This window comes from Mobula birostris, chromosome 18 (genome assembly GCF_030028105.1).
Source record: "Mobula birostris isolate sMobBir1 chromosome 18, sMobBir1.hap1, whole genome shotgun sequence".
Lineage (NCBI taxonomy): Eukaryota > Metazoa > Chordata > Chondrichthyes > Myliobatiformes > Myliobatidae > Mobula > Mobula birostris.
Genome location: NC_092387.1, coordinates 49374892 through 49396193, shown reverse-complemented (window position 1 = coordinate 49396193; position 21302 = coordinate 49374892). Strand labels below are relative to the sequence as shown.

The following is a 21302-nucleotide window of genomic DNA, read 5'->3' as shown; positions in this document are numbered from 1 at the left end:
CCTGCACATGCCCAGTAGGAGGAGATTCGCCCAAATATCTGTCTAATGTGGACGAAGATATTTTGAAAAACGCTTAGTGTGGACGCCTGTCGTTTTTACTCGAAACCGGCGTTTTCAAAATTATCCGGCGTAGTGTGGACGTAGCCTGAAGCACCGTACTTACAACGGTGAATAACACTGCCTCCCCCCACCTCTATTACTGATGCACAGCTCTCAGCATCCTCCTCGCATTTGGACAGCTGTGAAGAAAACAAATCGTGGCTGAGGGTGGGGGGAGGGGAGGAGTCTGGCAGCTGAAATAAGTATAAGTGAATCGGGGCAACTTAGAGTAATAGAATATAGCACCTTCGGTCCATCTAGTCCATGCTGACCTGTTCTGTCTAGTCACATCTACCTGCATCCGGACCACATTTCTCCAAACCTTTCCCAATTTTTCTTAAATGTTACAGTTGAATCCACACCTAAAACGTTTGCTGGCAGCCGGTTCCACACTTGCACCACCCTCTGAGTGAATAAGTTTCCCTTCAAATTCAAGCTTCAAAGTACATTTATTATCAAAGAATGTGTAAATTATACAACCTTGAGATTTGTTTGCTTACAGGCAGCCACAGAGCAAGAAACCCAAAAGAACCCAATTTAAACAAAATAAAGACCACTCTGAACCGAAGCCTCTGTAAGCTTCTGCCCTCTTAGAGGCTTTTGCAATCCATGCACAGTTCTGTGCAATATACTTTATGTACAACAGCACCGGTGTTTTGTTGAAGGTCAAACGTTAACTGCTCTGTTGCCTCCAGCAATGTTGTTTGACAAGCTTGGGCTGAGCAGTAGCAGTAATTCTATTTATTTAAAGCTGAGTGGAAGTTGATGGCACAGTGATTACCTGCAGGTCATTGAGATGATGCAGATGCATTTCCATAGTGCTTACACATCTGATTCAGGATATTCTAAGGTCTCTACGGCCAATGAGAATTTTCAAAGTGTAATCATTGCCTTAATACTGGAAATGCAGTGCTCTAATTATCTTAAACACAAGGGATTCTTCAGATGCTGAAAATCCAGGGTAACACACACAAAATTCTGGAGGAACTCAGCAGGTTAGACAGCATCTATGGAGCGAAATAAACAGTTGACATTTTGGGACTTGATGAAGGGTCTCAGCCTGAAAATGCCAACTATTAATTCCTCAGCAAAACCATTATCGCCTGTTCAATTGCACACAGAAGAAAATGTACACAGCATGGATCTTGTGAAATTGCACTGATCAAAAAATTGGCCTGGAGACTTCCACATACAGTTGTCCCATTTTCAAGGCATGAGTCACATTCTTTTCGCTTTTTCAACATTTTCTGTTTTTATTTCAGATTTCCAGCATCTGCTGTTTTTTCTTGATTTGCCACTGCACAACAATATTGAGATAACATAGAACATAGAAATCTACAGCACATTACAGGCCCTTCATCCCACAATGTTGTGCTGTCCATGTAACCTATCCTAGAGATAAATTGGAACTTTTGGATCCAATCAACATTTGTTGAACACTCATAGTACAATGCTTGGTGCTACATCAATACACTTGTGACTATTTAAAGGGACATTCTGAGACCTGACTGGGTAGATTCAGAACTAACTGCAAGCTGCTGTCTGAAATCTACAGAATGTGCTTAGTCCGACGGGGGTGGGGGGCAGGGTACATTTTCAGCACGTAATTGCTGAGAATAATCCGATGCTTCAGTGTTGACACCACTGAATTACTCCATTAGTGACCTTCCATGGCAGAGAACAGTGTCTGCACAATGCCAGCAGTTGCCACACCAGTGTGGTCTATCATTGGCAAAGAAGGGTATTATTTTCCCCTAAATGAGAATGCATTTCAAAAGCTCAAGTGTAGTCAGAATCTGCTATAACAAGGAAAAAGTACAAGCAATGAAAGTCATAACATATTTCAATAAAGTTACACTCCCTACGGTCTTCCTGTTTCACTGCCTTATCTGGGGATTTCAAGTCCTGGTGCTACATCATGGCATCTCCTACCTGGGTGCTGGAGAGCAAATGGGAAGAAATAAAGTAAAAAAATAATAGTGATCACTTCTTTACGTTCTCAACTCTAATCACAAGCTGAATTGCTGACTATCCCTTTCCATCTGTGAATGCTGTTTGACCCATTGAGTTCCTCCGGCAGTTTGTTTTATGCTCCAAATCCTAGCTGTTTCTTGAGCCTCAATATACTTATACATATTTTCTAAGTGTGGCAACTATCAATTTAACACCAGACTATTCCAGTTCATTTATCAAAGAAGCAAAAATTTCTACTTTCATTGCAACTCATGTCCTAGTCTCGAGAGTCTCAAAGTGCTTTGCATAAAATTTAATTACTCTGAAGTCTATCAGGGACCATTAAGTGGATCAATGTCATTAAATTGAACATTCTGAATACAGCGAAGGCTTACAATAAAATGAATGACCAATTAGTATGTTTTAGAGATGTTTGTTAAGTGAAGGAGATTGAGAAATAGACCAAGGACGTCAGCTTTTCATTTAACAAGATCCATAGAATCTTCATTCGTCCTTCTGAACAGACTGACAGAGGCCTTATCAGCTGACAATGCACCACACTCTGAGTACTGCAATGGAGCTATACCTTTTGAGGCCCCATTGTAGGTTTTGAATCAACACCAGTTAAATCAGTTGCACAAGATGTGGGCTGGGCAGCACTCGGTGTGTTGTGTTCAGTTTTAATTACCCTGCTTTAGGAAAGATGTGATTGAGTTGGAAAGAGTGCAGAAAAGATTTATAAGGACGTTTGTAGGACTCGAGGGACTACTGGCATCAAGGAACCTGCAGAACTGGAATGTGAGTCATGATATTGCAAGCATATTTACTGGCATAGAACACCATAGCTCAGGTAAAGCTGACGTCATTTGTCACTGCATCATGACAAAGACAAGGCAGCAATACAGAGAGTTGTGAGGAGACTTTCATCAACATCACTGGAGCTAGACAATTATAGTTAAGGAGAGAGGCTGATTAGGCTGGAATTACAAAGCAAACAGAAGTCAAAACTCATTATGGATAAAATTATCAGAAGCCAAAGAAGAAGGATTTAGTCTCCTGACTAGAATGTTTAAATAATTAGAGAACATTGACTTAGGTAGAAGAATTAGAGGGAAGCTGAAGAAAAATATTTTCACCCAAGTGGAGTTGGAGCCTGGAGTTAGTAACCACTATTGCTCTTACAGGATGAAGATCCGTAAATTGAAAGGCTATGGATGGAGAGCTGTGAAGTGGAAGTTAACTACTCTTGACAGCAAGGACTGGATGGTCCACATCACCATATTCTGTATCTGCAGGCCTATATAAAAAAGCTCCAATCAGAAATTACACCAATCCACAAAAAATAGGTGACAATTTGACATTTTGAACCAATTTATCATCAATGTAACCTCTGCCCTTAATCTGATCATTTGAGTCGGCTTGGGAGTTTTATTTTATTTTTTTTTCAGATGCAGCACAGAACATGTCCTTACAGCCCAACAAATTGCACTGTTTGGTAACCCACCTATTTAATGGTAGCCTAATCATAGGACAAAACCAATTAACTGACTAACGTCTTTGGACTTGTGGGAGGAAACTGGAACATCCAGAGGAACTCTATGCATTCATGGGGAGAATGTACAAACTCTTTACAGAGGATACCGGAAAGTGAAATCTCAACTCCGACACCCTGAGCTGTAATAGCGTCATGCTAACCACTATGCTACTGTGGCACCCCGAACTGCTAAGCTACCATGGCAACCCTGTTTGGGACAGGATTTTGGCAGGGTGGTAGAGGGGTCAAGTGAGGATGATGCTCTTAAAGCACGGTGCACTCAAGCAACCTCCACCTTCTGCTATTGAGCTACCTACTTCCTTCAATCTGATTCTGTTGCTTTTCTACAAGTGTTTGGAAATAGATATGTAAGACACAACCTTACTTTCATGTCTGCTCCCAGCCAAGATTGTGCACTAAATACTGTCTGTTAAACATTTGAACAGGCAACTATTGAACTGCAGCCAGATTTAACATGGGAAATAGACATTTCACATGTTGGCAAAAATTAATCACATACAACAGACCAATCGGATTAGTTAAAGGATCAATGTGTTTATTTATTTACTCTACACTAAACATTCCCAATGTTTGGCATTTTATGGAAAAAGGATTACTACATCCATCAGAAGGAACAGTGAAAATCAGTGTGCTCCATACTGGAAGTAGATTTGGATGTAAATTTATCCTGAAGCTCCAAAGTGTTGATTTTTTTTCCTTTCATAAAAGAAATTACTAATATTTTAACCCTGACAGCGTGTGTTTTGCTAAAATAAAGCATTTCACAACTTCAAGGCACAAGGGAGAGGAAAGACTAGTCTGACCAATCGATGATTTGCATATTTTTGAAGCTTTGATTGATGAAGCAAACCTAATACTTGCACTTCTTCAACACTTAGAGAATTCTTACTGCTTCCCAAAGCACTTAGCAACAAATGAAATCACTGCGACTCAATCCTTGATAAAATGTAGAACACATGGCAGGAAACTTACGGATTGTAAGCTTCTACAGACAGGAATGTGATATTGCTTCAGAATAATTATTTGATTCGTAATGAATTAGGGATACATATTGGTTAGAACAGTGGGAATAACTTGCATTGAACATAGAACAGTACAGCACAGGAACAGGCCCTTCATCCCATCATATTTATGCTAATCATTATGCCGCTCTGACTTATCTGATCTGTCTGCACGTGGTCTGTTCTGTTTGAAAATGATGGACAAACCTTGATTGTTTCCTCAGGACTGCCAGAGGCTGAGGAAAGAACTGATGGAAGTTTATAATATTACAAAAGGCATAGATAGAGTAGATGGTCAGGATCTGTTTCTTCTGCATGAGATTTTGTGGCGGTTGGCAAACAGCTTTAAATTGCATTTCTACCACCTTCTGAACAGGAGAGAGGGTCAGGATATCTAAATCCTATGTATTTATATTTGTATCAAATTCTATAAAAAAGACCTGTATTCTTAATGAACTGAACTATATATTGAAATAATCCTGTGATCCACTTTGCAAAATATTGTTAATGTTAAATTGTAATTTATTCCGTGATAACTTTAAAATTAACCATCCGCCCCACCTGATTATATCTTACCTCACCTCACCAGTACATGCACAATGGTTTCTTTCTGATTACAATACTCACACCTCGCATAATTGTGTTTCTTCAGTAACTGTGGTGTACTAATTAACCCTGTGTACTCAAACCTCAATCTCAATATTATCAACTCCTCCTTCCTGCTCTTTCTTGGATTCCTCGACCATCCCAATTCTTTCTTCCCAGGGTAGAAATATTGAACACTAGAGCAGATAGCTGTCAGGTAAGGGAATATGTGGAGTACGGTTATTCTTTACAGTGAGTGGCAAGTGCTTGAAATGGGTTGCCAAGGGACATGGTGCAACAGGTACACTGTACACCTGCTTGTTAATGCAAGTATCTAATTAGCCAATCATGTGGCAGCAACTCAATGTATAAAAGCATGCAGACATGGTCAGGAGGTTCAGTTGTTGTTCGTACAGGAGTGAGATATGCCAACCAGTGAATGGTGCTGCAGCAACAACCTGGCACTCAATGTCAGTAAGATGAAAGAGCTGATTGTGGACTTCAGGAAGGGTAAGACGAAGGAACACATACCAATCCTCATAGGGGGATCAGAAGTGAAGAGAGTGAGCGGCTTCAAGTGTCAAGATCTCTGAGGATCTAACCTGGTCCCAACATACTGACGTAGTCTTAAAGAAGACAAGACAGTGGCTATACTTTATTAGGAGCTTGAAGACATTTGGCATGTCAACAAATACACTCAAAAACTTCTATAGTTGTACCATGGACAGCATTCTGACAGGCTACATCACTGTCTGGTATGGAGCGGCTACTGCACAGAACCGAGAAAAGCTGCAGGAGGTTGTAAATCTAGTCAGCTCTATCTTGGGCACTAGCTTACAAAGTACCCAGGCCATCTTCAGGGAAGCGGTATCTCAGAAAGGCAGTGTCTATTATTAAGGACTTCTAGCACTCAGAGCATGCCCTTTTCTCACTGTTACCATCAGGTAGGAGGTACAGAAGCCTGAAGACATGCACTCAGCGATTCAGGAACAGCTCCTTCTCCCCTGCCATGCGGTTCCTGAATGGACATTGAAGCCTTGGACACTACCTCACCTTTTATTAATATACAGTATTTCTGTTTTTGCATATTTTTAAAAAATCTATTCAATATACGTAATTGAATTACTTGTTTACTTATTATGGTTTATTTTATTTATTATTTTATTAATTTTTTTTCTCTCTCTGCTAGATTATGTATTATATTGAACTGCTGCTGCTAAGCTAACAAATTTCACGTCACATGCCGGTGATAATAAACCTGATTCCTGATTCTAATTCTGACTGAATATCAGAATGGGGAAGTAATGTGATCAAGGCGACTGATTGTGGAATGATCGTTGATGCCGGACAGGGTGGTTTGAGCATTTCAGAAACTACTGACCTCTGGGATTTTTTACACAAAACAGTCTCTAGAGTTTACAGAGAATGGCACAAAAAACAAAAGACATCAGGTGAATGTCAATTCTGTGGGCAAAAATGCTTTGTTAATGACAGTGGTCAGATAAGAATGGCCAGACGGTTTCAAGCTGACCGGAAAGCGACAGTACTTAAATAACTACACATTACAACAGTGGTGTGCAGAAGAGCTTCTCTGAATGCACCACACATTGATCCTTGAAGTGGAAGAACTACACCAGCAGAAGATCACGAGCATACACTCAGAGTGGTTATTTTATTAGGTATAGGGGGTACCTAATAAAGTGGCCACAAAGTGTGTGTTTGAAGCCTCAGACTTTTTTTTGTGTTGACTTGATTGATGAACTTGCATTTCTTCAGCACTTAGCACATTCTTACTGCTTCTCAAAGCAGTGCTGGCGCGTGGCCAAGTGGTTAAGGCGTCAGTCTAGTGATCTGAAGGTCTTTGAGTCTCAGCTAAGGCAGCATGTTGTGTCCTTCAGCAAGGCACTTAACCACACATTGCTCTGCGATGACACAAGTGCCAAGCTGTATCGGCCCTAATGCCCTTTCCTTGGACAACGTCGGTGGCATGGAAAGGGGAGACTTGCAGCATGGGCAACTGCCGGTCTTCCATACAACCTTGCCCAGGCCTGCGCCCTGGAAACCTTCCAAGGTGCAAATCCATGGTCTCACGAGACTAATGGATGCCTATATACTATACTGCTTCTCAAAGCACTTAGCAACTAATGAAGCCACTGTGATTCAAGCCCTGATAAAATGTAGAACACATGGCATTAATTATGGATATTTATGTAAGCTTCTACAAACAGGAGCGTGATATCTGATTAGTAATGAACCAGGGATTGGTTAGAACATAGAACAGTACAACGTAGGAACAGCTCTTCGGCCCACCATGTTTGTGCTGACCATTATGCCAATCTAACTTATCCGATCTGCCTGTACATGGTCTGTTCTGTTTTAAAATGATGGACAGGCTTCAATTGTTTCCTCTGGAGCGTCAGAGGCTGAGGAAAGAACTCAGAGGTTTATAAAATTATGAAAGGCATAAATAGAGTAGATGTTTAGAAAGGTGAGAGAATGTGCAGGGCAAGCTTTTTCTTTACTAAGTGTGCTTGGAATGGGCTGCCAGGAGTTAGCCTTTAACCCACCACAAATCCTAGCACATTTCCTATGCTTCTTTTTCGTCTCACACTGTCTGCAGTGCCTCCTGCCCTGGATGGCTGTAACTAGTGATTGGATGGTGTGAGGGCCTGGTCCATGCAATAACCCAAGGCTACACAGCTCCTCTGCTGTTGGTCTCACTAATGAACCTGACTTAAAATATTTGGTATGACTAATGTCCAACAGCATCTTGCATCCCTAAGAAAAATATGGAAGACAAACATTGCACCATTTGTTGGACCTGCAGAGGCCGCTGTGACTGAGCGCGCCGCCATCTTACCGGAAAGGGTAGTGAGGTTATAGAAATGGATGACAAAATGTCCGTTTAATGATCTGGCTTTCTGCTTCAAATTGTCCAGGTACTCTACTCTGTACAACTTACCTGCAGCACACTAGTGGACACGGTGATGTTCTCAGGGACACTGGCCTCATAGGTATTCTGCAAGAAGATGGGTCGATTGTCGTTGACATCCATCACTGTGATATACACCGTCGCTGTCCCGGTCTTTCTGCCACCAGCAGGCCCGTTATCTGCACAGAGATCACACCCAGTCACTCCTGCATGCATTTTCACCAACTTAAATTGTGTTTTCTCTCTCAATCTCCGACTGTTTAAAATTCTCTTTTCATAAACTCATCCAGTTCTTTCCTCACGTGTACAGGAAACTCACGCTCACAGCCAGAGACATTGTTCAACTGAAAGTACAAGGGGTGCGTGCTACGTGGTCATCTTTACCCCATGGCCATCTCACCTGCGTCATATACCGATTCCCACACTTTCCACTATTCCCTTTCCACAAGCAGCTGCTTACTTTCCTATCTCAGATTAAATGCACACGGAATAACTAAAGTTGAGTTGGTGTGGATTATTTCCCAGGGAAGTGAAATAGATGGGAATTATATCCATAACTGTTATGGATAGCAGGGGAGTTAATGAATTTTGAGCAAGTTACATTGCTACCCAGCTGCACAGGCCCAAAGACTCTGAGAATCAGCAAGATTGTGAAGGAAGAGTGAGAGTGGACATGCTAACACTCTGCTATCTGACTGGGCAGTCTCCCTATCAATTATTTCTGGAGCTCTAAACACTATGGATGACCGGATTGACTTTATACAACTGTTCGCTGTTCACTGGATTCGTACAGAATAATGACACGACTTTTATTGAGCGAAGCTTCTGCGCCCTTGACCATGAATACTATTTGCTGCATGCAGCATGTACACAGACACTATGCCATTAGTCACAAAGTCATGCAACAGGGAAACAGGTCCTTTGGTCCTTTGAGTCCTTGTTGATTATGAAGCAACTAATTACACTAATCACACTTCTATTCTCCCCACATTCCCATCAGCTCAGAATCAGAATTATTATCACTGCCAAATGTGGTGAATTTTGTTGCTTAGAGGCAGCAGTACAATGCAAGACATAAGAAAATACTATAAGTTACCACAAGAAATATGTTTAAGAAGTACTAAAAGAGAGCTAAATAGTGAAATAGTCTTCATGGATTCATCGACAATTCAGAAGTCTGATGGTGGAGGGGAAAAATCTAAAATGTTGAGTGTGTGTCTCCAGACCTCTGTGCCTCCTCCCTGATGGTAGTAATGAGAAGAGGGCATGCCCTGAATGGTGAGGGTTCTTAATAATGGATGCTGCCTTCCTCGCTTTCCCCATCAGATTGCACCACTCACCGACATACTAGGCGTACAACTACAGTGATCAACTGATTTATCAATCTGGATGTCTCCAACACACTGGAGAAAGCCCCCATGGTTATTGGGAGAACGTGCAAAAAAAAATATAGCACCGAGGATCAGTATTTAATCTTGGGTCAATGGGGTTGTGAGGCAGCAGCTCTATCAGCTGCGCCACTCTCTAGGTTTTCGAGAGAGTTTGAATTAAAAAGAGCAGAAGAGTGATCCATTCTAAAAGAATAGGGAAGAAACAGTGAGCCCAGAAGGAACAAGACCAAGCAAAGATGATTTAAATACAATAGAAATCACATCTATAAAGAGCTAAAACTCACTAAGTTGTCCATTCGTTCCCCCCATCCCTCCCCACTGATCTCCATCCTGGCACTTATCCGTGTAAGCAGAACAAGTGCTACACATGCCCTTACACTTCCTCCCTTACCACCATTCAGGGCCCCAAACAGTCCTTCCAGGTGAGGCAACACTTCACCTGTGAGTCGGCTGGGGTGATGTACTGCGTCCGGTGCTCCGATGTGGCCTTTTATATATTGGCGAGACCTGACACAGACTGGGAGATTGCTTTGCTGAACACCTATGCTCTGACCGCCAGAGAAAGCAGGATCTCCCAGTGGCCACACATTTTAATTCCACGTCCCATTCCCATTCTGATATGTCTATCCACGGCCTCCTCTACTGTAAAGATGAAGCCACACTCAGGTTGGAGGAACAACACCTTATATTCCGTCTGGGTAGCCTCCAACCTGATGGCATGAACATCGACTTCTCTAACTTCCGCTAATGCCCCACCTCCCCCTCATACCCCATCTGTTACTTATTTTTATACACACATTCTTTCTCTCACTCTCCTTTTTCTCCCTCTGTCTCTCTGAATATACCCCTTGCCCATCCTCTGGGTCCCCCCCTCTTGTCTTTCTTCCTGGACCTCCTGTCCCATGATCCTCTCATATCCCTTTTGCCTATCACCTGTCCAGCTCTTGGCTCCATCCCTCCCCCTCCTGTCTTCTCCTATCATTTTGGATCTCCCCCTCCCCCTCCAACTTTCAAATCCCTTACTCACTCTTCCTTCAGTTAGTCCTGACGAAGGGTCTCGGCCTGAAACGTCGACTGCACCTCTTCCTACAGATGCTGCCTGGCCTGCTGCGTTCACCAGCAACTTTTATGTGTGTTACTCACTAAGTGTGATGGCAATGAGTAATTCTTTGCTAAGCAATTGCTGAGGCAAAAGAAGTTAAGATAGGTGTGCGAGAAAAGAACGTTATAGAAATTAGGAAGTGAGGAAGGAATGGTTATCAAACCATGGAGATAAATACTGCTGTTGATTTGATGGGCCGAACTCCCCATTTCATCACAGAAAAGTATCTGATTCCATATCTCACAGCTTCAGGCTCCCGAACCAGTGTGGACAACTTCACTCATCTCAACTCTGAACTGACTCCACAACCTATGGACATATTTTGAAGGACTTTCCAACTCATGTTCTCAGTATTATTTATTATTGTTATTTGTTTCTTTTTGTTCATACACAACTTGTCTTCTATTACACATTAGTTGTTTGTCTGCCTTTCACTGATTCTATTTTGAAAAATGATCTAATCTTTTCCGGTATATATGACAAACAAACTTTTCTTGGACTTCCAGCCGGATACAGGTATTGATTTTAACCAACATTTCGATGACACACTCTGCCATTTTCATCATGGATGATGTCTAGGCACATCTAGTTTGGTGGTATATATACCCCATCATCCATCCTCCCTGATTGGTTAGTCCACAACCAATCAGGTTGCTGCTGACCCACCTTGTTTACAATCGTATTTTAGTTCTTCCTGAGAGTGAGACCATTGTCTTTGTTAAAATTCTTATTCTCTAGCCTTATTTCAATGGCTTCCTTCACCAGGAGGTCCCAAAAGCCATTGGCGCAGCTCAGTAGTTTTGTCCCTTTGGTCTATCCTGTGGCCATTGCGTATGTAATGTTCTGCTACCGCCGATTTCTCTGGGTATCCCAAAGGTATATACCTCCTATGATCCTTGATGCAGGTTTCTACCGTGCTTTCCACCTGACCAATATACGCAGCTCCGCATTCACAGGGAGTCCAGTAAACGCCAGCCATCCTGAGTCCCAGGTCATCTTTGACCCACATCAGCTGTGATTTTTACAGGTTTGTGGATGAGTCTCCATGAGGAATTAAGATGATAACACACAACGTTCCTACAGAATGGCTACAAGGCAAAGAAAATCAAATGGGCTTTTAAAACAGCAGATGGAAGAACCAGGAAACCTAACAAAAAGGAGGAACCCATCGCTACTGCTTGTGTTCCCTATTTTTGCACAGTTTCTGGAAGGATTTCCAGGATCCTGAAAAAATGCTGGATTAATGCCGTCGTCGTTGTTGTGGCTATCCCTCGAGGTCGAGGATGATGGTCTTCGTTCTGTTGATCTACTTATGGGCTCTCAAGTGGCTTATGAGTCCAATCTTGGCTTTGAAAGTTCTTCTGCATTCAGGACAGGTAGTTCCAGATGGCAGATCGGGCTTTGGTTGTTGCTGCCTCTCTTTCCATTTTCTTCTCTTTTCTTCTAGTTCTGCTCATCTGTTGGCTTCAAAAGTTGCTGTTCCTTCTTGGATGATGGCTTGCCAGAGTTTTCTGTCCTTGGCATTGGTCTCCTAATTATTGATATTTTTGTTACATTTCTTCATGTTGGCTTTTAAACCATTCACAAACCCATAAGAAAGCTCAAATCCCAGCTTATGCTGGTCAACGACAAACTAGGATATATCAGGACGACTGGGGTATAGTTACCACTGGACTAGACGTGCCTAGGCACCATATCTGATGAAGATGATGGAGTTTGTTATTGAAACTTTGGTTAAAACTGACACCTGTATCTAACTGGAAGCCCAAGAAGAGTTTCTTTGTATCTACTTGAATGCCTACAAGAAAATAAACTCAAGATAGTATATGGTATCATGATAATAAATTGAGCTTGAACTTTGAACTTTCAGGATTTCTAGGGCAGGCATTGCTATGCAGATCAATGTAGCAATAAGTTGTAGAGGAACACACATCAAAGTTGCTGGTGAACGCAGCAGGCCAGGCAGCATCTGTAGGAAGAGGTGCAGTCGACGTTTCAGGCCGAGACCCTTCGTCAGGACTAACTGAAGGAAGAGTGGGTAAGGGATTTGAAAGTTGGAGGGGGATCTCTCCCCCTCCAACTTTCAAATCCCTTACCCACTCTTCCTTCAGTTAGTCCTGACGAAGGGTCTCGGCCTGAAACGTCGACTGCACCTCTTCCTACAGATGCTGCCTGGCCTGCTGCGTTCACCAGCAACTTTGATGTGTGTTGCTTGAATTTCCAGCATCTGCAGAATTCCAGTTGTAGAGGAAAATGACTGGTGTCAGAAATGAACACAGCGCATTTCAAAATAGTTTTATTGCTGGTAACAACAATTACTGAGGGTAGTAACTTCTATTACTTCAAGTAGATTTACTCTAGGTTAATAGTAAAAATCACTCTACGAAAAGTTACTTGAAGAAATATTTCATTTTTTAAAATAACAATGACAAGTGCGGTTGCACGGGTTATTTGTCTATTTAGACCATAAGACATAGGTGCAGAATTCAGCCATTCGACCCCTCAAGTTTGCTCTGCTATTCCATCATGGCTGATTTGTTAACCCCCTCAACCCCATTCTCCTGCCCTTTCCCTGTAACCTTTGACAGTCTTACTAATCAAGAAATGATCAACCTCTACTTTAAATATAGCCAGTGACTTGGCTTCCACAGCCGTCCCATATTTCTCCCATATAAACCTGAAACTCCCTGTCTCATTCTGGAAAAATCTCATAAATTATTCCAGCAATTTGGCCTTCAATCTTTTTGCCAAGATATCTTGGGACATCGAAGAGCTGATTTTACTGGGTTGACCCCATTCCTGAGACTTGCTTAGTATGAATCAAATGCAAAGTGAAGGGTCTTGCTTCTTTTACATCCTTTAGAAAGCCAAGGTGCTTTTGAAGGTCACAAAGAATGTTAAGAGATCACAAGGGGTCTAAATTATAGTCCACACTCATGACTTATCCCTGTATAATCTGCATAGTCAGAGCCCTTCAATATGCATTAGTGACCAGAAATAAAATATAAAAAGGATAAGCTGATGTTTACGTTACAACTAGAAAGAAAACTTGGCTATTCAGCTAATCGAATCTGCTCCACCATTCCATCATGGCAGGTATTTATTATCCTTCTCAATCCAGTTCTCCTGCCTTCTCCCTGTCGATGCCCTTACTAATCAAGAACCTATAAACCTTGGCTTTAAATATATCCAATGACTTGGTCTCTATAGCCGTCAGTGACAATGAATTCAACAGATTCACCATCCTCTGGCTAAAGAAATTCCTCCTCATCTCTGTTCTAAAGGGACATTCCTCTATTCTAAGGCTGTGCCCTCTGGTTCTAGATTTTCTCACTACTGGAAACATCCTCTCCATGTTCTCTCTATTTAGGCCTTGCAATATTTGGCAGGCTTAAATGAGATCCCCCTTCATTCTTCTAAACTTGAGCAACCAGAGATCCAGAGCCATCAAACACTTCTCACACATTATCCTTATTGTCCTTAAATTCCTGCTTTGGACACTGTCCAACACCAGCACATTTTTAGATAGGAGGCCCAAAGCTGCTCACGATACCACAAGTGTCTTGCAAAGTCTCAGTATTACATCTTTGTTTTTATATTCTTGTCCTCTCAAAATGAATGCTAACATTGCTTTGCCTTCCTCACTACTGACTTAGCTTGCAAATTAACCTTTAGGGAATCCTGCACGAGGACTCCCAAGTCCTTTTGTATCTCTGATTCCTGAATTCGCTCCTCGTCTAGAAAATGATCTACACCTTTATTCTTTCTATCAAAGTGCACGACCATACACTTCCCTACACTGTATTCCATCTGCCACATTTGTGGCCTTTCTCCTAATCTGCCCTAGGCCTTCTGCAGTTTCACTGCTTCCTCAGCACAGCCTGCTCCTCCAGCTATCTTTGCCTTATCCGCAAATATGACAACAAAGCTGTCAATTCCGTCAACCAGATTACTTATATATAACCTGAATAGTAATGGACCCAATGCCGACACCAGCAGAACATCAGTAGTCACTGGCAGACAAGCAGGGAAGGCCCCATTTATTCCCACTCTTCTGCCAGTCAGCCAATCTTCTGATTATTCAGCCAATCTTAACTGATTATTGTCACAGCCGCAGTATCGCTCACATGGCTTTGAAACATAGCCAAAAGCAAATTTAACTTGAGCAAGATACAAAACTTAATACATACAAATGCTGGAGGAACTCAGCACATCAGGCAACATCTATGGAAATAAATAAACAGTCGACATTTCAGACCTAAATTCTTCTTGAGGACTGGATACGAAGAGGGAAGACACCAGAATGAAAAGGTGGGAGAGAAGGAGGATAGCTAGAAACTAGGTGAGTAGGAAAGATAAATGGTGGGAGAGGAAGGAATCTGATATGAGAGGAAGGAATCTGATAAGAGAGGAAAGTGGTACAAATGTTTTTTTCAAGATTATTTCCTTGCTAGAAAAGATTTTGTTTCCAGATAGGACATGATGACAACATTGATTTTTATTAATAATAAATGTCAAAAATAATAATAGAAAAAATAAATCTGACATAATTTGGAAGGATGAAAGCACTCAGCAGAAGGCAATTTATGTCATATCATATCAGCCTTCGGTATGATAATCTGAGTCTGTCATCAATTCAAATAACCTTCTTCATTTAGATTACCTACTTCTGACAGTGCTGAAAAATATTAAGCAGTTTCTTACTTAAAAGCTTCAATTAAAGATCAAATTTTAAGTATTTTAGATTCTGTGGGCCCATAATCCACCCTGACTCAGTGAGGTGTCAGCTTCTTAGTCTTTTACTGACCTCTCTCCCTTACCTATTGATGCTCCTTTCAGTCATAAGGTTGTTGGTTTGAGCCTCACTCCAGATTGTGAATCATAATGAAATATCAACTCCCTCAGCATTAGTACTGCAAGGTCAGCTGTGTCATCTTTCAAATCGGAAGTTAAATTTGGGCCATGTCTGCCCTCAAATTCCACGCAGGAATTTTGAAGAGCTAGAAGTTGGTAGCAAGGCAATATTTATCCTATTTACCATGTCACCAGGAGGGGATGGTCATGAAAAAGGACTGCAGATGCTGGGATCAGGAGCAAAAAATAAGCTGCTGGAGAAACTCAGCAGGTGAGGCAGCACCTGTGGAGAGAAATGAACTGTCCAAATGAAGGCACTGTAAAATGGAGTGTCCATTTCCTTCGACTGAACTAACTTGTACTAAATTTTATGTCTTGTACTGTACTGCTGCCACAAAATAACAGATTTCAACCTGATTCTGATTCATCCCAGCAGTCCGTATTTTTGCTTACCAAGAGGGTATCCCTGGTCATTACCATAGTGATGCTGCTGGGCTCTTGCTGTGCTTCATTGCAACAGTGATCTAAAGTAGTTCACTGGGACTTCCTGATAGCAACATGAGAGATGCTATGCTAGTTATTTGTGTATTTATTGTGGCTACAATTTCAAAAGTGCTGAGTCGGTTGTGAAGCACTTTATGGTGTGAGCAGGTCTTTAGGTCACTCCAGAGGGGTGTGCTACATTGGACTACAGTATTGATCTTCCCAGCTGAGCTTTCTCGATCTAAACTATAGTGTTTACTCCAGACAGAGTGAGTAGAGGTCAGATGGGCTACTCCCCAGATGTGTCAGCACTTGACCTGATCCTCAGCTCAAGCGATGGTGCATTTTTCTTCCTCCATTTCAACCTCACCATGCTGCTCATGGACGATGGTGGACCGGGCAGGTGTACTGCAACTCAAATGATTTGAGTGTGCAACTGATCCTGACTCCCATAGTAGGATGCCAGTCAAGCTGCGAGCCCAACGCAATGCACCTTCATCTGCTGACATCCCTGGGTTCTAGCCCTGCTCTTTAATTAATGCTGCGTAGTCGCAAGACATGGCTTCCAATTAATCACTTTGCCTTTTGCTAACACCATAAACCATTTGGAATAGTTACTGGCAAGGAGAAGTACTGACATTATAAGCAGACGAGTTTACTGTTGAAGTATTTGATCACTAAAAGAACAGGCATTAATACTCTTGCTGAACTGCAGTTGAAGACTGAGCAAATCAAAAATCACCAGTCAGGATAAACAGTTGAAAGAAAGGCAGACTTTCATCAGCATGATATCTTCTATGATTCCTGGTTGCCACAAAATTCTTGCCCATCCATTGGATGCTCCTGAAGTGGGTCACTATTATGACTACAAAATCAACCTACAACAAACGCAGAACACTTGACACTATAGCACAATGAAGGCCATTCAGCCCACCATGTTGTTCTGACTTTACAGCCTAGTCCAAGACCTTCCTACATAGTCCTCCATTTCTTTATCATCATGTGTCTATCTAAGAGTTTCTTAAATGCCCCTAACGTATCTTCATCTACCACCACCCTTGGCAGGACATTTCACACACCTACCACTCTCTGTCAAAACAGCAATAAATCTATCCTGGTACGATGAAGGCTTGATAAATCTACAGGACAGCATAAACTATCCCAAATACAGGGACAAATAAAGAACAGGATAGCTAAAGGCCTGACAGGGATATTTTTTTCTGCTCGTTAAATGACTTGTTAATTTGTTTTAGGGATATTGATTGAGAAACAGATATTGATCAAGAAATTAAGAATTCATGTAGTGCAGTGCAATCTTTTTAATATTTAAATAACAACACATCTCCAAAACATTTTTAACTAAATCTGTCAAGATATTTGGAAGTTAATCAAATATTAGTATATGAAGAGCCAGAGGGATTTACAAAGGAAATTCCAGAGTGAATCGGGACAATTAAGAGGTTAAAATTAGCGAAGCACTAACTAAAGAGAATCTCTATTTTGGTCTTTTGAGCAACAGTAATACATCCTACATATTTGTGACTGATTAGTGACTCACCAATAGCTTCTAGAATAAGTGTGTAAGAAACTTGGGTCTCTCTATCCAGGTTCACCACAGTCCTGACAATTCCATCTCTAAAGCCAACGCTGAATTTTCCATCATTGTTTCCACCTGAAAGATGAAGTTGTATTAGTATTTTTGAGATGGATCTGCTGTCTTGAGGCCATAAATATGAAATATTAAAGAGGATGGGTCTTATTTCCTGCATGGGAACAGAAGAGATGAAGAGTTGATGCGTTTTATTTCACATGTAAATCAATGAGAAATCTCAGTGCATTTGTGTGCAATCCTTCACTGTAGATCAAGTTGAATCCAATGCTTACATTAAACATAGCATTGAATCAGAGAATAACACAGCACGGGAAACCAATCAACTGTTTGTTTATTCGGGATCTAAAATACACAACGTGCTCCTAGAAGGAATGGGTGAGCTAAATAATAGTCAAATTTATGAAGAAATGTTAAGACGCAAAAGAAATAGAAGGATATGCTAAACACAAGAGATTATGCAGATGCTGGAAATCCAGAGCAACATGCACAAAATGCCGGATGAACTTAGCAGGTCAGGCAGTATCTATGAAGAGGAATAAACAGTTGATGTTTCAGGCGGATACCCTCGGCCCAAAGCATCAACTATTTATTCTTCTCTATAGAAGGATATGTTGCTTGGATGAGGTGAAATCACATTGGAGGTGGCTTTGGTGAAACATTAATGACAACAAAGGCCATTTGGGCTGAATGACTAGTTTTCGTATTGTAAAATTTAAGGTATTTCTACTGGAATATATGGGAGTCAAACATCTAATGACACATAGTTTCACTAAACAGAGATCAAATTCAAGCAACACACATCAAAGTTGCTGGTGAACGCAGCAGGCCAGGCAGCATCTCTAGGAAGAGGTGCAGTCGACGTTTCAGGCCGAGACCCTTCGTCAGGACTAACTGAAGGAAGAGTGAGTAAGGGATTTGAAAGTTAGAGGGGGAGGGGGAGATCCAAAATGATAGGAGAAGACAGGAGGGGGAGGGATGGAGCCAAGAGCTGGACAGGTGATAGGCAAAAGGGATACGAGAGGATCATGGGACAGGAGGTCCGGGAAGAAAGACGGGGGGGGGTGGAGGGGGAACCCAGAGGATGGGCAAGGGGTATAGTCAGAGGGACAGAGGGAGAAAGAGAGTGAGAGAAAAAATGTGTGTATAAAAATAAGTAACAGATGGGGTACGAGGGAGAGGTGGGGCATTAGCAGAAGTTAGAGAAGTCGATGTTCATGCCATCAGGTTGGAGGCTACCCAGACGGAATATAAGGTGTTGTTCCTCCAACCTGAGTGTGGCTTCATCTTTACAGTAGAGGAGGCCGTGGATAGACATGTCAGAATGGGAATGGGATGTGGAATTAAAATGTGTGGCCACTGGGAGATCCTGCTTTCTCTGGCAGACAGAGCGTAGGTGTTCAGCAAAGTGGTCTCCCAGTCTGCGTCGGGTCTTGCCAATATATAAAAGGCCACATCGGGAGCACCGGATGTAGTATATCACCGCAGCCAACTCACAGGTGAAGTGTTGCCTCACCTGGAAGGACTGTTTGGGGCCCTGAATGGTGGTAAGGGAGGAAGTGTAAGGGCATGTGTAACAATTCAGTCTTGAAAAATTGTATAAACTCAGAGTTAAGACCAGCAATAGAAGGGAGGACTCATTATTTTTGAGGTGAAGGGTTATCAATATGTAGACTGCACTAGGGGCAATTGCCTGTGGCCAATTAACCTACTGACTATATTTGAAGGACAGAAGAGGGTTTTAAGACCTTTTCAATACGCTAAGATGACCCTTTGCAAATGAAAGGCTGTTGAGAGGAACCACAATATATAGAAATGTATTAGCTATTCCTAAGCTTTTTCATTAATATTTTTCTAGCTCTCAGCTGCCAGACTAATTTTCCCTGGTGAAAACTGACATTCCATCACAAGGAAAAGTTTCCTTGTATGCCAGTGTCTGCACAAACTTGGCTCTGTTCCACAGAATTTTAATTTAGATGAAACTGAATCAGTGTGAAGTAGAAGCAGAAAGGAACACCTTAGCTCTAAGAGCTAAGTAGAAACATATGAAGCTCTGGAACTTCTAACATGTTGTGCTGACAAATAACCCTGTGGGCACTGGTGTTCCAAAATGGGCCTAAAAAAATTTTGAGCATTGCCCTATGGCTGAACTTCAGCCTTATTGCTCTTAAGGACACACACCTGTGATGAAGTAACTGAGCTCGGCATTAAGACCAGCATCTGCATCGGTACAGTTGAGGTGAACAACCGTGTAATCTCTGGCCACGTCCTCCAGTAGCGAGATGTGGTAAACAGCTGGGTGGAACGTCGGCGTCTCATCATTGACATCCATCACTGAAAGAAGAACAATCGTGGTTAATGTTCCAAAACACAGGGAGGGGGGATCTCAGCTGGGCATATTCACTGAGTAATAACCAGTTACGAGTGAATTTCCGAAACAATAGGGCATATTCACTAACAATTAATCAGGCCTGAATAGATTTCTGGATTTAGAAAGCCGCATTCCCTCTCCCTCCCCAGTGAAAGGTTTGCAACCTGCAAGTATATGTGTACTTTCTTGCTCCCTCATTACATTGGCTATGGGGAATGCAGGAGGAACGAAGTCTATGGTTGTGGCATTCTAGTCATAACAGAAGGGCAGTGAGTTCACTTTATTTCCTGACCATTCGCTCAATTTCTTAACAAATCATATTTAGAATTATCTGTCAAGTTGTTAACCTAGCCTTCCAAATCCATGCAGGGCTGGCTCAATCATTGATTCTCCTCTCAAATGCCAAGGTTATTTCACATTTATTCTAACCCCTAAATCAATCATGACAAATTTGTCAATATCTTTGTGAATCTCAATCCTCTATAACAATTACTATTTCTCTGTTTATAGGACTCAGACTAACTTCCTTTGGAAGTTGATGGGAGAGAAAATGAAGTCAAAGTGGCTTTGGAAGGTTGTTCCTGGGCATGGCCAGGTAGCCTGTTCCAGTCTGGCTGGGAACAGAATGCTTGATAAAGGCTGTTCATAACTTCTCCCTTGCCCCAACAGCTGGGCAAGTATTTGGTAGCATAGTGGTTTGCGTAATGTTATAACAGCACCAGTGACTGGTGATACAGTTCTCCCACTGTCTGCAAGGAGTATTCTCTCTGTGACTGTGTGGGTTTCTTCTTGGTGCTAGTTTCCTCCCGTATTTCAAAGTTAGTAATTTCATTATTATTTTTTAAATTTAGAAATACAGCACAAAATAGGCCCTCTAGCCTCATGATATGCACTGCCTGACAACCCACCTAACACCAACCTAATCAGAGGGCAACTTAAAATGACCAATTAACCTACTAACTGATACGTCTTTAAACTGTGGGAGGAAACCAAAACACCCGAAGGAAACCCAGATAGTTCAAGGGGAGAACATACAAACTCCTTACAGTTGGCACCTGAATTGAACTCCAATCTCTGGAGTGCTCTGAGCTGTAATTGCATCATGCTAATCACTACACTACTAATTGGTCACGTGGGTTAATTGGGCAGCGCAGGCTCGTTGGGCCGGAAGGTCCTGTTACTGCAGTTATTCTTTAAGTAAAATTTTAAAAAATAATCTTGCTGCAGTGCCAGGGAGCCACATAACAAGAGATGGAAGATAAAAGTAAACTTGACTGAAAATTAAGCAGAAATATCACATTTATAAAATTCCAAGTTAACAATTATTTCAAAATATGTTGGACTTCAGAAACAACTGGTTGGAAATA

The 21302-nt window shown here is 41.8% G+C and overlaps 1 protein-coding gene across 12 annotated transcripts in view; it reads right to left on the bottom strand.

Annotated features, from left to right (window-relative positions):
- cdh23 (cadherin-related 23) overlaps positions 1-21302 on the bottom strand; it is a 1156658-nt gene that overhangs the window by 413965 nt on the left and 721391 nt on the right. For all 12 annotated transcript variants that reach the window (XM_072282605.1, XM_072282606.1, XM_072282607.1 and 9 more), the window contains exons 25-27: positions 19746-19898; positions 17514-17627; positions 8156-8304 (exon numbers count right to left, since the gene is read on the bottom strand). In XM_072282605.1, the coding sequence (XP_072138706.1) occupies positions 8156-8304; positions 17514-17627; positions 19746-19898 (416 nt within the window). The remainder of the gene's footprint in view (positions 1-8155; positions 8305-17513; positions 17628-19745; positions 19899-21302) is intronic.